This window comes from Notechis scutatus, chromosome 4 (assembly GCF_049901735.1).
Source record: "Notechis scutatus isolate UNSWTSFEM ecotype Mainland chromosome 4, rNotScu1.2, whole genome shotgun sequence".
Lineage (NCBI taxonomy): Eukaryota > Metazoa > Chordata > Lepidosauria > Squamata > Elapidae > Notechis > Notechis scutatus.
This window is the reverse complement of record NC_142012.1, coordinates 9,241,167-9,257,131: the sequence shown is the minus strand read 5'-3', so window position 1 is coordinate 9,257,131 and position 15,965 is coordinate 9,241,167. Positions and strand designations below refer to the sequence as shown.

The window sequence follows — 15,965 nt, the reverse complement described above, 5'->3', positions numbered from 1 at the left end:
CAACAAAGTAACAAAAATAGGTAAAGTCCCTTTAATTCCTCCAACTTGGCCCTCAATGTCCAGTTATCATCGGCTGGAGAAAAAAACTCTCCCAAGAACAGTTTTTAAAGGGAAGAAATTCCATCGGAACCCAAAGTACATATAAATTAAAAGTAAAAACCAACACAAACCACACTGCAGCAATTAACGAGACAGGGCAGGATAAGGGATTGAGGACGTCAAAAAAATAACAAAACACACACACTTGGGAAGACGCCAGAACTCAGATAAGACTTGACAAATCAAAATAATTTCACGCTTTGCTTCCAGCCCTGCGCAGTTTGGCCTTTTAAACTTTGCCCTGCGCAGTTTGGCCTTTTAAACAGTCTTCCCAGCTGCAGTCAATGAAGGGGATCAGGGCCCTTTCCTCTCCCATAAACCACACAACTCACGTTGCTCCCTTCTCCTTTGCTCCCTGAGTGCCCTAGGATGAAGAGGGGGTGGGCCTAGGTCTTCCTCTAAATGCCCAGCCAGTCTGTGACCTTCCCCAGTTTCCTCCACAGCCACCGGAGCCACACTCCCACTCCCTGTCAGCTGTTCGAACTCCCCCTCAGAATCAGATTCCAACAGGGACATGACGGTTATTTTAGTAGTGAAAGGCAAATGAAAAGGATTTCTGCCAATCAAACTCAGATTCTGTCTTTCAGATGTCTTTTTATCCATACGAGTAGGTCTCAACGTTCAACCATTCATTGAGTGACCGTTTGAAATTATAACGGCACAGGAAAAAGTGATTTATGGTTGCTTTTCACACTGATGACCGTTGCAGCATCCCCCCCTGTGGTCACCTGATCAAAATTCAGATGCTTGGCCCCAGGTTTATATTTATGATAGTTGCAGTGTCCTGCGAATCACCTTCTGACAAGCCAAGTCGGCGGGGAAGCCAGATTCACTTAACAACCATGTTACTGACTTAACAACCATAGGGATTAACTTAACCGCCGTGGCAAGGAAAGGTTGTAAAATGGGACAAAACTCACTTCACAGCTGCCTCGCAACTGTCTTGCTTAACAAAGGAAATTTTGGACTCGATTGTGGTTGCAAATCAAGGACTACCTCCATTTAGAATTAGAACAGAACTGGAAGGGACCTTGGAGGTCTTCTAGTCCAGCCCCCTGCTCAAGCAGGAGAACCTATACTATTTCAGATAAGTGGCTGTCTAGTTTCTTCTTAAAAACCTCCAGTGATGGAGCGCCCACGATTTCTGAAGGCAAGCTGTTCCATATTGGTTAATTGTCTTCATGTTGTGGCCTCCTCCTGCAGTCAAATCAGAGGAGGAGGAGGAGGAGGAGGAGGAGGAGGAGGAGGAGGAGGAGGAGGCAGGGGAGTCTGGGTCAGCATCAAGTCAACCTGAGAGTTCTGAGGGGGAAGAGAGAATGGAGCTGGCAGAGAGAGAGGGAGGGAGGGAGGGAGGGAGAGAGAGAGGGAGAGAGAGACGGAGTCTGGTCTGTCCACCAACCTTCAGATGGAGAATCAACAGCTCCCAGGTCTGGAGGTGGCTGATAAGGAAGAGGAGGAACAGCTGGGTCCAGTGCCTGACACGTGGGTGTGCAGAGGGCAGAGGAGAGGAGAGCAGTGGAAATCTATGGGCCGGTCCTTGGGACGGAAGAGCCACGCTGCTAGCAAAGCCCCACCCTAGCTCTGAGGATAAAAGGCAGGGGATGGAGATGAATAGATGTGACAGACAAACTATTCATCTCCCTGCCAGATGGACTTGTTAGCCTGTAGTGAGAGAGAAAATTTTTTGCCTGGGCTGCCGGCGCTCCTAATAAAGGAATCATTGCTTCAATTACAAAGAATTTGTTGTATTTGGGGAGCTGGGTCAGAACACCTGTTAGGATTCATCATCCCATATAAAGAAAATGTACATCCTATAATTACTCTCCACACACACAAAAGAGTCCGTTTGGTTTCCAACAGAGAAATTGTCTTGCTAAAAGAGAGAGCAGATGCTCCTTCTACTACTTTCCTGTTATAAGGGAAGCCTCCTAGTTAAAAAATGACCCCATGGCACAGAGTAGCTCTTGTTCAAACTAAACCAGGGATCCTTGAACTCACTGTTGACCGGGCTGGCTCTCTCTGCCATTATATTAATCATTGCTTGAACAGGAATCCATCAGCTGGCAATGGTTATTACATGCTAACAGTAGTATTTGTGCTTTTTGAGCATTCTTTTCCCATTTTGAGGGAGGCTTCATTGAGAAAATAATGCACCGGCACTTTATTAATAAGCAAAACACAAGAAACAATTTGGCTTCCCTCTTGTGGTTCAGCTCTGCTTCATAGAATCTCATGGCACATTTGTTGTGGCTCACCAGTGGATCTGGCAGATTTGGACTGTGAGGAGGTGGGAGAGGAACATAGGCCAGTCCTGGAGTCTGGGGAAGGCTCTGACGAGGGCTCTGCATCGGAGGCAGAGATGGGGCCAGGGCTGTCCAATAGTTATCAGCTGCCTTCGGAGTTGGAGATCAGTGGGGCAGAAGAACAGTTGGAGCCTGCTTCTGATATGCGCATGCACAGAACTGCCGGGAGAAGGGAACAGCTGAGGAACAAGGGTTGACTCAGGAGTAAAGTGGACGGTGAATGGCCCCTCCCATAGGGAATAAAGAGGAGTGAAAGGGGAGTGGTGTTTGCAGGAGGCAATCAGTTCGTCTAATTAGTGTAAAGATTTGTTCCTGCCTCTCAGACACTCCTTGCCAAGTATTTTCTTGTACAGCATTGCGCTTGGAAGCAATCGGCCTGGCAACAAGTCACATTAGTGACTCTTTAGAAAGAGTACAAAGAAGAGCCATGAAGATTATCAGGGAACTGGAGGCTAAGATATACAATGAACGGTTGTGGAAACTGGATATGTCTAGTCTAACAAAAGGGCTAGGAATGACTAGACAGGAGTCTTCCAATAATTGGGGTGCTGTCACAGGGAAAAGGGGGCCTACAAAGCCCCTAAGACTGGACAACCACTTGTCTGGAATGGTATGAATCTCCTGCTTGAGCAAGGGTTGGACTAGAAGACCTCCAAGGCCCAACTGTGTAATTCTATCATTCTGACATAATATTCTGTGGCTTTATGGTTATTGGACATAAAATAGTACTGTAATACAGGGGTCCCCAACCACTGGTCCCCGGACCGGTACCAGTCCGTGGATCATTTTTTACCGGGCCGCAAAGCTTGGCCACTGCCATCTTGTTTCGACAGCGCTTCAGGGTTTTCGGTTGCTTCCGGGTTTTTGGTTGGAAAGCGGCGTTTGGGTGCTCGCACCTTAGTTTCGTCGAGGGGGGGGGGCGGCTTCGAACGAAGAGCCATCCCGATGGCGGTGGAGTCTCACGTTACTCAGGTACCGGTCCGTGGAAGAATAAATAATCGTGAAACCGGTCCCTGGTTCGAAAAAGGTTGGGGGCCACTGCTGTAATATACTTCACGGAATGCAGAAAAGCAGCAAAACAGGGACAAGATTAAGAAAAACTAAATCATAATTCAGAGAAAGAACTGTTTAGTGTTAATAACTGCCAAACTGGATTTGGTTTATTGCTTAAAACAACTAATCAGGAATTTCAAGTAAGGCCTAGTTTAGAGTTTGGCAATTGTATTATTATTATTATTCACAAAAACGATAGTGTACACAGCAAATGAGATAACTATGTTGGGTTTCGTATCACAAATCACTAGTCGAACACTTCCCAAGTGATTATTATTATTTATTTAAAATAGCAATTTCAGGGAAGTGATTTCAATCATTCAAATAGTTCCCATCTGTCGATTCAAATTAGTATGAAGATAATATAATTACTAAATACATGTATAGAATCTTAAGTTTTCTTCCAAAGTGCAAGTCATTTAGGATCAATTTAAGCTTTTTAACTTACACTGAAGTGAAGGAAGCTTTTTCCCTTTGTATTTTGGAGAGGACATGGATCCGTTATAATTATTAATGGTAAACTAATATTACTTGTACAGATAATTGCATTAGCCAAGTTATTTTTAGAAATTCAGTGTTTATTTTAAAAATACATCCAGGTTAACTTTAACTTTATTACAGTGTTTATGTCATTGTAATAACATTGTTTAACTTTTATTACAGTATTTTTGCCTAATCATCATCCTAACCTTTTCAATAAGCAGAAACCGGCAACCCAGTTATGAAAAATATTAAAACAGTGGGAGCTTAATTTTCTGCCTCTTTTTATACGTGCTCTATTTTAATGAATTAATATCATGCCTAAGACTGTGCTGGGCACAGGGCAGACATGGCAAAAGGGCAGCTTTTTGAGGGTCTCCCAGATAAAATGCACCCAAATCAAGACCACTCCTTATTTAGCAGCCAAAATATAAAGACCAGCCATCTTCAACTTGGAAACCAGTACTGGACTTTGTGCTTGAGGTGGGGAAAATATGAAACTTTGATGTTGATTTTTGCTGATTTCATATGTTTACTGTTATAGAAAATGGCTGGTATATATTATAAGAGTCAAAAGTTGAGGTTTTATGTTATTAAATTATTCTACTGCACCAAAAGGAGTCTAAAGTCAATGCTTTTCCTTTCTCTTTTCCCCTACACTTTTTTCTCCATTCCCTCCCTTACTTACTCATTATCCGCATTTTGTTTGTATTACATATTTATTGAATCCCAATAAAGGCTTTTGCATATATGCCAACCATCACTGTAAAAAGTCCAACTTTATTGCTTTCGGATGCAGACATCATAAACTAACAATGTTTTAGAACAGTTACAGAGCAGTCAAACTATCATTTTCTCATGTCCAGCGTCCCTGATTCACACACCTGTCTCTTCACACAATACAATGTCCACTTGGGAGTTGAAAGTGTTTTATTCTGAAACATCGGCCCCTACAGCACCTAACTTGTTTGCTATTAAGGAGTTGTTGGGTTTGATTTCATTTGAAAAACTCGTTTCTAACTTGAAGCCCAGCCTAGCGGAAGAAAGATTTGACTATGAGGCAGCACTAGTAAAACAACACAGCAAGGAGGAGCACTAAGATAGGTAAGTAAAGACAGAGAGATATACTCCTTGTGTTCAGTGGTACCCCCAGGACTTATGGGCCACCTGATCTTCGTGTTCGGTTACTAGCCTTCGGTTGGAGCACTCTTCCCATCGCGCCACTTTGCCACTCTCCAACAAGACAAACTTCCACTCAACGCTGGTATCAAATGGCAGAACCACAGAGTCTGACCAGAAGCCATCTTTGTCACACCGGAGGGGTATGTAATGGCGCCACTGGCCCAGACACTCGTGGTCCCCTGTGATCGCGATCTGCTGGGCTTCCAAATGAGTGATGTAGTGGACACGGAAGACCACATGCACAGTCTGAGGCATGGGAGGCACAGCCGCAATTCTCTTCCCTTGTTCCGAGTCCTTGTTGCCAATGTCGTCTGTGTGAGGTTTCCAGGTGGCCTCAGCATCTTCAGGATCCGGAGTTTCTGGACCCAGGTCTTGGTTGAGTTTCTCCTCAGGCTTATCACCAAAGCTGCCTACTTGGGCTGACGTTTTCTCCTCCCGGCGTTCCACTTCATGGCTTTGGGGCAGTTTGGAGGCTGTCTTGGGGGGACTGGATGCTTCGCTCCTTAGATATTCTGAGCAGTTCATGAATGGGATTATAGGATCTTTGACCTCTACTTCTAATTCAGGAGGCTGTACGAAACCGTCAGGGGTGTGATGATGTCCGGAGAGTGTAACATGGTTTTCCAATGGCTCTTGTGGGCTGGACACACATGCTGGTTTTGTTTCCGAAAGGACACCATCACCGGTTCTCTGAAATGGTTCTAAATAGAAAGGGTATTGTTAGCCAGGAAAACTCAGTCCTCCATTCCTTGTACATGTAATTTGGAACACCACCACCACACCGTGACTTTTTAAGGCGAGGAAAATGTCCTGATGATTTAATCCCACACAAATTGTATTTGCTTCCCTGACACAGAGTTCCTCAATAAAAAAAAATGGCTTTTGCGCTCAGTGGCAATTCGGATCGACAAGAGTTCCATGTCTAGCATCAAAATCCTCACTGGGATTCCCTATCTTATTTTCAGCACCTTTTGATCTTTTTTTAAAAAAATCAGTGGAATATAAATTGTGCTGTAAATGCTAGGGCGAATCCCAAAGGTTCTTCTTCCCAAAGGCAACTGGACTTTCTTGGTTTTCTTTTTGAAAACATTTCGCTTCTCATCCAAGAAGCTTCTTTGCTTCATTGAAGAAGCTTCTTGGATGAGAAGTGAAACATTTTCAAAGGAAAAAGAAAAATCAAGAAAATCCAGTTACCTTTTTGAAAAAGCACCTTTGGGACAACCATGATCCGGATGACTGATCCTCTCCATAGACAGCTAACATGAATAATAATACAAAAAAAGCTAGAATGATGTTTCTATGATATAAGAATATATTATATATTAAAATGATGTAAGCTTGAATTAAAGTGCTTGGAAACTGTTTCCAGATAAGAGATTTCTTGACTGCACATTAGTGAGCAAGCAGTAGCAATTCACTGCTATTTCCTGGATCTGATTAAAACTGTAAGATGAAAATTAGACCAGCATACAGAAGGAAAGCTGCAAAAATAGTATAGCAAATGCCATCAGCCCTCGCAAAGAGCTGTTATAGTTCCACACCTTCCTTTCTGGACTGTTCCTGCTCGAGTCAAATGCCAGACTGTACTCCAAGCCAGCTGGCAAAGGAGAACCTATTGTGAAGTTAAGGCTTCACCATAGCTGAAATGCTAAGAAATTGTTGTCCATTGTTTAATTAGATCCCACCCTTCTTTTTCCCTTTCACCAAGTTGGTCCAAATGACAAACTTAGCCATGGCAAAAATAATAATAATAATAACAAAAATGCAAGCAATTCAATCACAAGCAATTATTATCTTTACTGAAGAGTTATTTTCAGCAGTTATTTTCCAGTTCTGGTTTTCCCCTGGCTGAATTTATTTTTAACTTTGCAATAAGAGTTTTCTTCCGCTGTACTCTTGCAATTGATTGATTTGGGCTCTGTTAAATTTTAAGAGCAAAGGCTCTGCCATGAATAAGCATAACGGTTAGCAGGGCAGTGGCACAAGGGAGCTAAAAATAGCCGAAGGCCGGTTTTGCATGGCCTGTCCATATATTAGGCAAACACACAGGCCCAAATGCCAAGGATTCCTGTGGGGCCTGTAGAACTGATGGCAGGCCGGGCACCGCAATCCATGCAAAGGTCGCACAGTCCAAGATGATACTTTGCATAGTTGCCCTTCTATAGCTATAAGAATCCTGCCAAGGTGCCGCTGAATTGGCTGGCCAAAGGCATTCTAGCTGTCCGATTCAGTGCCAGCCACCATCCAATCTTCTTTGATGACCAAGAGCAAGCAATATCTCATGCTCTAAAAACAAGGGTGTCCAAGCTTGGCTACTTTTAAGACCTTTGGATTTCCAGCCGGGGAACTCTGGGAGTTGAAGTCCACAGGTCTTAAAGTTGCCAAGCTTGGATACCCCTGCTATAAAAGCTACTGCACAAATATCTGCCTGCAACTTTTCTCATTCTTTCCCACACCAATTTTCTATGAATCGCCAGCCGCAGCTTAACCCCAGGCACGTCCCCAATATTATCCTCAGCAAAGGACTGATGGGTTTGGGTGTCCCTTCCCCCCTCCCCCAAAAAAAGTGCTCAAGAAGGAAGATGGACAGTTGTGAAGGAATAGAGGAATAGAGGAGGGTGCAAGGAGAAATATAGTAGGAGCCTGCAAAGTTGCACAAGAGTAGGTTGTGTAGCTCTCTGTGGACGTGCACAAACTGAGCACCGCAAGGCCTGGATGAGCCAACATGGTTTTGGATAGAGTCCCACAATGATTATTAAGGCCATCACCTTTCATATACTGTACCAGTACCAGTTAACTATTATGAAATATATTGAGGAACTAACTTTACAGAAGTTAAGTTTGCCCTCTGGGGCTGCGTTGATTTGATTACCAAGAAATTTCGACAGAAATTTCCCCATCCTACTCCCTCCCTGCATTTAAAAATGGATGCTTAAAATGTTTAATAGCAATAGCACTTAGACTTACGGATTATACAGATTAACAGAATTGGAAGGGACCTTGGAGGTCATCTAGTCCAACACCCCCCCCCCCCAAAGCAGGAGACCTTATTCCATTTCTGACAGATGGCAGTCCAGCTTCTTCTTGAAAGCCTCCAGTGAGGAAGCTCCCACAACTTCAGAAGGCAACTTCTGTTCCATTGTATACCGCTTATTCTGGCTGCATTCATACAAGGCACTGGGGACGGAATTAATCCTAAACGGGCTGGGATTGTGCCACACACTCACACCCCACCACACACACCCATGCCAAGGTTAGCACTAATATTTCTAGCAGGGATTTTTGCCCGACCCGGTTGGAAGAGGGGGGGATGGTTGTCGTGTGAAAGAGGCCTTCGTGCCTCTCCAAGGCGAAAGAGAGGCGAGTGACCCCACCGCCACACAACTGGGGGAGGGGGGGCACTAAACTTAAAGAACCAAATTGTGGTCTAAGGCTGGTCAGAGCGAGAGGGCAGCAAGGATAAAGGCGGGAAGAAGGGAGGCCGGAGCCCGCCCGAAAGAGGCCTGCAGCAGGGCGCGCGTCCCTCTCCAGGGCGCCACAGACGCGTAAAAAGCGCCGGCGGTTCTGGCGAGCAAGCCGTTTCTTGAAACGCCGACAAAGAGTTGCGGGCGCTCCCCTCCCTGGAGGGTTTTCAGAAACAGGCACCCGAGAACCATTTGAACGGCATGGTGTATATAAGGTCTCCTGCCTCGAGCAGTGGGTTGGACTAGAAGACCTTCGAGGTCCCCTTCCAGCTCTACGAGTCTGTGTTCTAGGCTAGCCCCGAAGAAGCGGGGCGGCAGAAAGGGAACGGGCTCCAGCGGGCGAGAAGCGGCGAGGGAGGAAGGGAGTGAAGGAGAAAGGCATGAGTTGAGAGGAAGGGAGGAAAGAAGGAAAACAAGAAAGGAAGGAAAGGAGGGAGGAAAAAGGAAAGAAGGAAGCGAGGGAGGGAGGGAGGAAGAAGGGAAGAAAAAGGGGAGGGGGAAAGAAAGAAGGAAAAAAGGAAGGGAGGGAGGAAAAAAGGAAGGGAGGAAGGAGGGAGGAAAAAGAAAAAGAAAGGAAGGAAAGGAGGGAGGGAGGAAAAAGGAAGCAAGGGATGGAGGGAGGAAAAAGGGAGGGAGGAAAGAAAGAAGGAAAAAAGAAAGGGAGGGAGGGAAGAAAAAGGAAAGAAGGAAGCAAGGGAGGGAGGGAGGAAAGAAAGAAAGAGGGAGGAAGGAAGGAAAGGAGGGAGGAAAAAAAAGGAAGGGAAGGAAGGAAGGAGAAAAATGACGTGAGAGAGGTTGGGGGAAGAAAAGAAAGGAAGAAAAAGACAGGAAGGAAAGGAAGGAAAAAGTAAGAGGGAGGAAAAAAGGGAGAGGAGGAAAGAAAGGAAAGAAGGAGGGGGAGGCAGACAGGCAGACGGGCGGTACCTTTGGACTCCTCAGCCGTTTTCTGTTGCCCGTCGCCGTCGCCGTCGCCACCCCCCCCGAGCCACAGCCAGGTCATGAAGGCGGCCGCCACCGCGGCCAGCAAGGCCTGCCACACCCCGGCCAGGAGCCCGCCGTCCTCGCCCTCTACCCCCATCCACGCCATGGCCACGGCGGCCGGAGCAGCAGCAGCAGCAGCAGGAGCAGCAACCGGCGCTCGGGGCTCAGCGCGGAGCCCGAGCGAAGCAAGGGCCGCGCCCTCCCGCCCAGGAGCCTTATATGGGCACCGGGAACGAGGCAGGCACCTGCCTATAGGGCCGGGGAGGAGCCTGCGGCCCGTTGGGCTCGCTGACCCAACGAGAGGAGCAGCCCAAGTTGCCCGGCATCCCAAGTTTGCGCTCCGATCAGAGCGCAAACTTGGGATGCCGGCGGCCTTGCTCCCCCGCCCTCGCCTTTCCTTGCAGCCCCAAAGCGAAAGCAACCAAGAAGCCACCTTTTACCCCGTTGCGAGCCATATAAGGACGGGGCGGCGCTTCCTTCCCAGCGATCCTGCCCGTCGAAGAGAAGAAGGGAAAGCCGCGCAGGGGTAAATGCCACGCGCAAACCTGCCCTCCCCCCCCCCCCAAAAAATTTTTTTCAAAGCGAGGGCGGCGGGGGGGAAAAATAAAGAAAAATCCCTGCCGTCGAGGCAGAAGAGCGCCATTGGAAAGCCTCGAGAAGGAAACTTGGCGTTGTTGGCGGACAACATTGGGAGGCGCGCAGAGCAAGAGGTGGTTCCCGAAGGCGGAGGGGCTTTAAAGCCGCTTAAAGGGGCTCGCGGAAGGTGCGGAAAGCAGAGCGGCTTCCTCCCGGGAAGGAGGCTTAGGTTAGCCCAGCGTTGAAGAAGAGTAGAAGGCTAGAAAAATGGAATAGAGCTGGAAGGGACCTTGGAGGTCTTCTAGTCCAGCCCCCTCCTCAAGCAGGAGAACCGATACTATTTCAGACAACTGACTGTCTCTAGAGCAGGGCTCTCTAAGAACCTTGGCCACTTGAAGACTTGTGGACTTCAACTCCCAGAATTCCTCAGCCACTTGAAGACTTGTGGACTTCGACTCCCAGAATTCCTCAGCCACTTGAAGACTTGTGGACTTCAACTCCCAGAATTCCTCAGCCAACTTTAAGACTTGTGGACTTCAACTCCCAGAATTCCTCAGCCACTTTAAGACTTGTGGGCTTCAACTCCCAGAATTCCTCAGCCACTTTAAGACTTGTGGGCTTCAGCTCCCAGAATTCCTCAGCCACTTGAAGACTTGTGGGCTTCAGCTCCCAGAATTCCTCAGCCACTTGAAGACTTGTGGGCTTCAGCTCCCAGAATTCCTCAGCCACTGAAGAGCCACTTCCTCAGACTTGAAGACTTGCTTCAACTCCCAGAATTCCTCAGCCACTTGAAGACTTGTGGACTTCAACTCCCAGAATTCCTCAGCCACTTGAAGACTTGTGGACTTCAACTCCCAGAATTCCTCAGCCACTTTAAGACTTGTGGGCTTCAACTCCCAGAATTCCTCAGCCACTTTAAGACTTGTGGGCTTCGACTCCCAGAATTCCTCAGCCACTTGAAGACTTGTGGGCTTCAGCTCCCAGAATTCCTCAGCCACTTGAAGACTTGTGGACTTCAGCTCCCAGAATTCCTCAGCCACTTAAGACTTGTGGACTTCAACTCCCAGAATTCCTCAGCCACTTTAAGACTTGTGGACTTCAACTCCCAGAATTCCTCAGCCACTTGAAGACTTGTGACTTCACTCCCAGAATTCCTCAGACTGAAGATGTTCAACTCCCAGCAAAGCTGGCTGAGGAATTCTGGGAGTTGAAGTCCACAAGTCTTAAAGTGGCCAAGGTTGGAGAGCCCTGCTCTAGACTCTTCTTAAAAATCTCCAGGGATGGAGTGCCCAGAATTTGTGGAGGCAAAGCTGTTGCACTGGTTGATTGTCCTCCCTGTCAGAAAGTTTCTCCTTAATTCCAGGTTGCTTCTCTCCTTGATTAGTTTCCATCCATTGATTCTTGTCCTACTATCCTACTATCTCATTGGACCCATTCTTCTATTGTGGCAGCCCCTCAAATACTGGGATACTCTATCATGTCACCCCCAAATTCTTCTTTTCTTTAGACTAGCCAGACCCAGATCCTGCAGCCGTTCTTGGTATGTTTTTTAGTCTGCAGGCCTTTAATCCTCTGAGTTGCTCTTCTCTGGAACTTTTTCCAAAGTCTCACCTGGTTGGGTTGCTTGCAGTGTTTAAGATGGAGTCTCGCAGCTCGGGATCCCCGACAACTGGACCTCCAATCAATGACAGGTCATGGTTGTCCCAAAGGTGCTTTTTTTCAAGAGGCAACTGGACTTTCTGGTTTTTCTTTGAAGACGTTTCGCTTCTCGTCCCAGAAGCTTCTTCAGCTCTGACTGGATGGTGGGGAAGGGAAGGATTGATACTCCTTGCAGGCAGCTGGTCATTTGCATCCTTTGTATAAATCCATTCCCCATCATCCAGAGCTGAAGAAGCTTCTGGGATGAGAAGCTAAATGTCTTCAAACAAAAATCAGAAAGTCCAGTTGCCTCTTGAAAAAAACACCTTTGGGACAACCATGACTTGGATGACTGAGAATCTCCATTGACAGGACAGTTGCAGCAGCAGCCTGGACATCTTTGCTGCCTCCTCGTGGCCATCTGGAGCATTACAGGCAAGATCTGAGTGCTCTAAGCACCCCACTGAGTCCCATTACAAATTTTAGCAATGGGTTCTCTGCCTGGTTGCTGGGTGGGCGTGCCCATGATGGGCATGGCCTAGTTGGCCTCCTGTTGGCGGGGGGGGGGTGTTTTTGCCCTCCCCGGGCTCCAGAGGCTTTCCTCGAGCCTCTGGGAGGATGAAACCGGGCTCCGGGGGCTCTCTGGAAGCTGGAAACGGGCTCATTTCTGGCCTTCCTGAACTTCCAGGAGGCCTGTTTATCACCCTCCCAAAGCCTCCAGGCCTCCTGTTGAAAGCCAGTTGTTGACTGTGCCAATCACCTGTGGACAGTGAGTTCTAGTCCTGCCTTAGGTATGAAAGCTGGCTGGATGACTTTAGGCCAATCACAAGTGGAGGCGAGTTCTAGTCCTGCCTTAGGCATGAAAGCCGGTTGGTGACTGGGCCAATCACAAGTAGATGGTGAGTTCTAGTCCCACCTTAGGCATGAAAGCCGGCTGGTAACTGGACCAATCACCTGTGCTCAGTGAGTTCTAGTTCCACCTTAGGCATGAAAGCCAAATGGATGGCTTTGGGCCAATCACGAGTAGATGGTGAGTTCTAGTCCCGCCTTAGGCATGAAAACCGGTTGGTGACTGGACCAATCACCTGGACAGTGAGTTCTAGTCCCACCTTAGGCATGAAAGCCGGTTGGTGACTGGACCAATCACCTGGATAGTGCCTTAGTTCTAGTCCCCACCTGGACAGTGAGTTCTAGTCCCACACTGACCAATCACCTGAAAGCCAGCTGAGTGACTGGTCCAATCACTCTTACACTCAGGCATGAAAGCCAGCCGGGTGACTGGGCCAATCATTCTCTCCTCAGCCCAACTCACCTCACAGGGATGTTGTGGGGAAAATAGGAGGAGGAAGTTTTGTTGGATTTGTTTGCCATCTTATTTTGTAAAAAAATAAATAAAGGTGGGATACAAAAAAATAAGGACAAAGCGCTCCTCTTTTCCCACAAACTATAAAAATACAACAGCCCCCTTTAGGGGACACGTGAGAATCAAGCACAGATAATAAAACAATAAAACTTTTTATTAAACATTGCCAGTGTGAAAACAAGCTACATGGATTTTTCCCATTCGACTAACATTGAAAACGTTACTTTTATATTTAAAATGAAGCTCTTCCTAAAACATACTTATCTGAAAAACTCGTTCCATCCCCATTTAATCCACATAAAGGCCAATCATTTTATGGCTGGACTTGTTCTTACGTTCCTTTCCTTTTCTTTTCTGGACTTGTTTCTCTCTGCATTTGTCTGTGACTGACTCAACAGCTGCTGAGGAAGACGAGTGAGAACATACAAGAGCTCCGTATGGCATTTTGACTCGGTTTTACAAAGGTTAAAACTATCCCCAGTGAGGCAGAATGGACACTTAAATGGTCGCCAAAGACTGTGATCTAAATTCTTGAAGGACCTTCATCGACAGTTTCCTGGAGAGAAGCTCGCTGTCTTCTGCTATCTTGTCAGAATGACCTGCAGCCAACATCTGCAGAAGAAACTGAAACAGAGAAGCATAAGCAGTACTTAAAAATCACATAATTTCCTCAGTCAAGTAGACACAGCACTATATCTTATGAGTATTATATGTCACAGCTTATGTGAGATGTTCACAATCCCCACTCATAGCCCTCTGTGACATCAAACATTACATACAAGACAGGTTGGTGGGCAGAGAGCTAGGTTAGTAACTAGAAGACGTGAACAGGTCAAGGTGGACAAGTTAACACTGAGGATGTGTTGAATTCACAGCCCCGAAAATAGTATTAACTCCTTTGTTCCTAATGGGATTATCACAGGTTCCTCACTCAATTTCACCGTTTTGGAAAAGCCTAGTCACTCTTCAATCAAGACAATTTTAAACAAATCACCATTGGGAATCAATCCTGAACATTTTGATAGTTACCAATATCTGAGCAGGAATCCACATTGGAAGAGAAAAAGAAGCTATAATAATTTGGTGGAATTGGTGGAGAGGATTTAACCCAGTGATCCCCAACCTTTTTTACGCCGCGGCCCGGTACCGGCATCAGCTGGGCGCCGCGGCCCGGTACCGGCATCAGCTGGGCGCCGCCATCTTTTTTTGATGAAAAAGTGCAAGCACTTTTTCATCAAAAAAGATGGCGCGCAGCGTTTCGGTGAGCTTTTCGGGTGAAATGGCTTTCTACCCGAAAAGCTCACCGAAGCGCTACGCCACCATCTTTTTTGATGAAACGTGCTTCCGGTGAGCTTTCTACCCGGAAAAGCTCACCGAGCGTGCCGCTTTTTTTGATACGGCTTCCGTCAAAAAAGCTCACCGGAAGCACTTTTCATCAAAAAGCGGCGCCCAGCAAGCCAGCGGCCCGGTAGGACTTGTTCCGCGGACTGGTACTGGTCCGCGGACCGGTGGTTGGGGACCCCTGATTTAACCCAAGCATAGAACTTTCTCCCCTCAAATAACATTTGATTGTTAGTCTGTAATGTTCTACTTTGGACTCCAAAGAAAATCGAATGAATCAATCCGAAAAAACTACTATCGTGTTCAATTTCTACTCCAAAGGTAAGAAGCAAGCTAATGGAAACCAGATTCCCCCCAAAAAAAAAAAATAGCCAGATTGAGATCCAATTATTGGCATCATGTTTCAAGATGTTTGTTTTTTTATTTTTATTTTATTTTATTTTTAAATATACATCAACATCAGTGTGGCATCTGGGTATTGCTTTATTATTATTATTATTTTATTTTTATTTTATTTTTTACATAAAATTTTTATTGATTTTTAAAACAAACATAAACAAACAAAACATAAAAACATCAGGCCATCTTCTATATATGTACATACAGTGTGCTGGTTGGTTTACAAATTGTTTTGTGCTTCCATTTCGTAGTCTTCAATTACCATTAGATTGTATATGATCTCATATTTTCAATCCAATATTAAATACATTGGTATTATTATTAATCAGTCATTTGACTATACTTTTATTCATTCATGCTTTGGAAAATAATCATGTTTTACTTAATTTGTTTTGTGACAATTCATATTATCATCCCAAATCTATCCTAAAAACATTTTGTAGATATAATAAGAAAAGAATACATCTTTATATATTTAGTATTTTCTAAAAGTCTACATATTTCGTTACTATACTTTATTGTCTAACCATTGATAGAAGAGATCCCAAACTTTATAAAATTGTTTATCATCCTGTTCTCTAATTTCAAATGTCAATCTGCTCATTTCAGCACATTCCAATATTTTCTTAATAATTTCCTCCTGTGATGGTATTTTCTCATTTTTCCAGTTTTTAGCAAATACAATCCTTGCCGCTGTTAATACATTTACAATCAGGTATTTCAAATCTTTACTATATATTTTATTTTTAAATATACATCAACATCAATACATGAACAGTGTGGCATCTGGGTATTGTTTTTAACTAAAATACAAGTAGTCCTCGACTTACGACCCACAATAGAGCCAAAAATTTCTGTTGCTCAATGAAACAATTGTTAAGTGAGTTTTGCCCTATTTTATGACCTTTCTTGCCACCGTTGTTAAGTGAAGCACTACAGTCCTTAAAGTTAGTAACATGGTTGTTGAGTGGTTCTGGCTTCCCACTGACTTTGTCAGAAGGTCACAGAAAGGAGATCCCATGATCCTGGGACACTACAACTTCCAAGCGTCTGAATTTTGATTGCATGGCCATGGGGATGCTGCAG

The 15,965-nt window shown here is 45.6% G+C and overlaps 2 protein-coding genes across 2 annotated transcripts in view; both read right to left on the bottom strand.

The window, feature by feature from the left end:
• Positions 1-4,015: 4,015 nt before the first annotated feature.
• Positions 4,016-9,756, bottom strand: STBD1 (starch binding domain 1). Its single transcript, XM_026676465.2, has 2 exons — positions 9,506-9,756; positions 4,016-5,818 (listed from the first exon to the last, which is right to left on the bottom strand). Exons 1-2 carry the CDS (start codon positions 9,666-9,668, stop codon positions 5,073-5,075), a joined length of 909 nt encoding a protein of 302 aa, XP_026532250.2. The 5' UTR covers positions 9,669-9,756; the 3' UTR covers positions 4,016-5,072.
• A 3,760-nt stretch (positions 9,757-13,516) lies between these two features.
• The window catches only part of FAM47E (family with sequence similarity 47 member E), a 36,117-nt gene continuing 33,668 nt past the window's right edge, over positions 13,517-15,965 (bottom strand). The window contains exon 9 of the mRNA XM_087962593.1: positions 13,517-13,763. Within this exon, the coding sequence (XP_087818719.1) occupies positions 13,638-13,763 (126 nt within the window). The 3' untranslated portion in view covers positions 13,517-13,637. The remainder of the gene's footprint in view (positions 13,764-15,965) is intronic.

Bases quoted from the DNA above. Each gene is read 5' to 3' on its own strand.
- STBD1 (XM_026676465.2), bottom strand. From the start codon at position 9,668: ATGGCGTGGATGGGGGTAGAGGGCGAGGACGGCGGGCTCCTGGCCGGG. The intron at 5,819-9,505 runs GTACCGCCCGTC...CTTTCTATTTAG, and splicing joins AACGGCTGAGGAGTCCAAAG to AACCATTTCAGAGAACCGGT.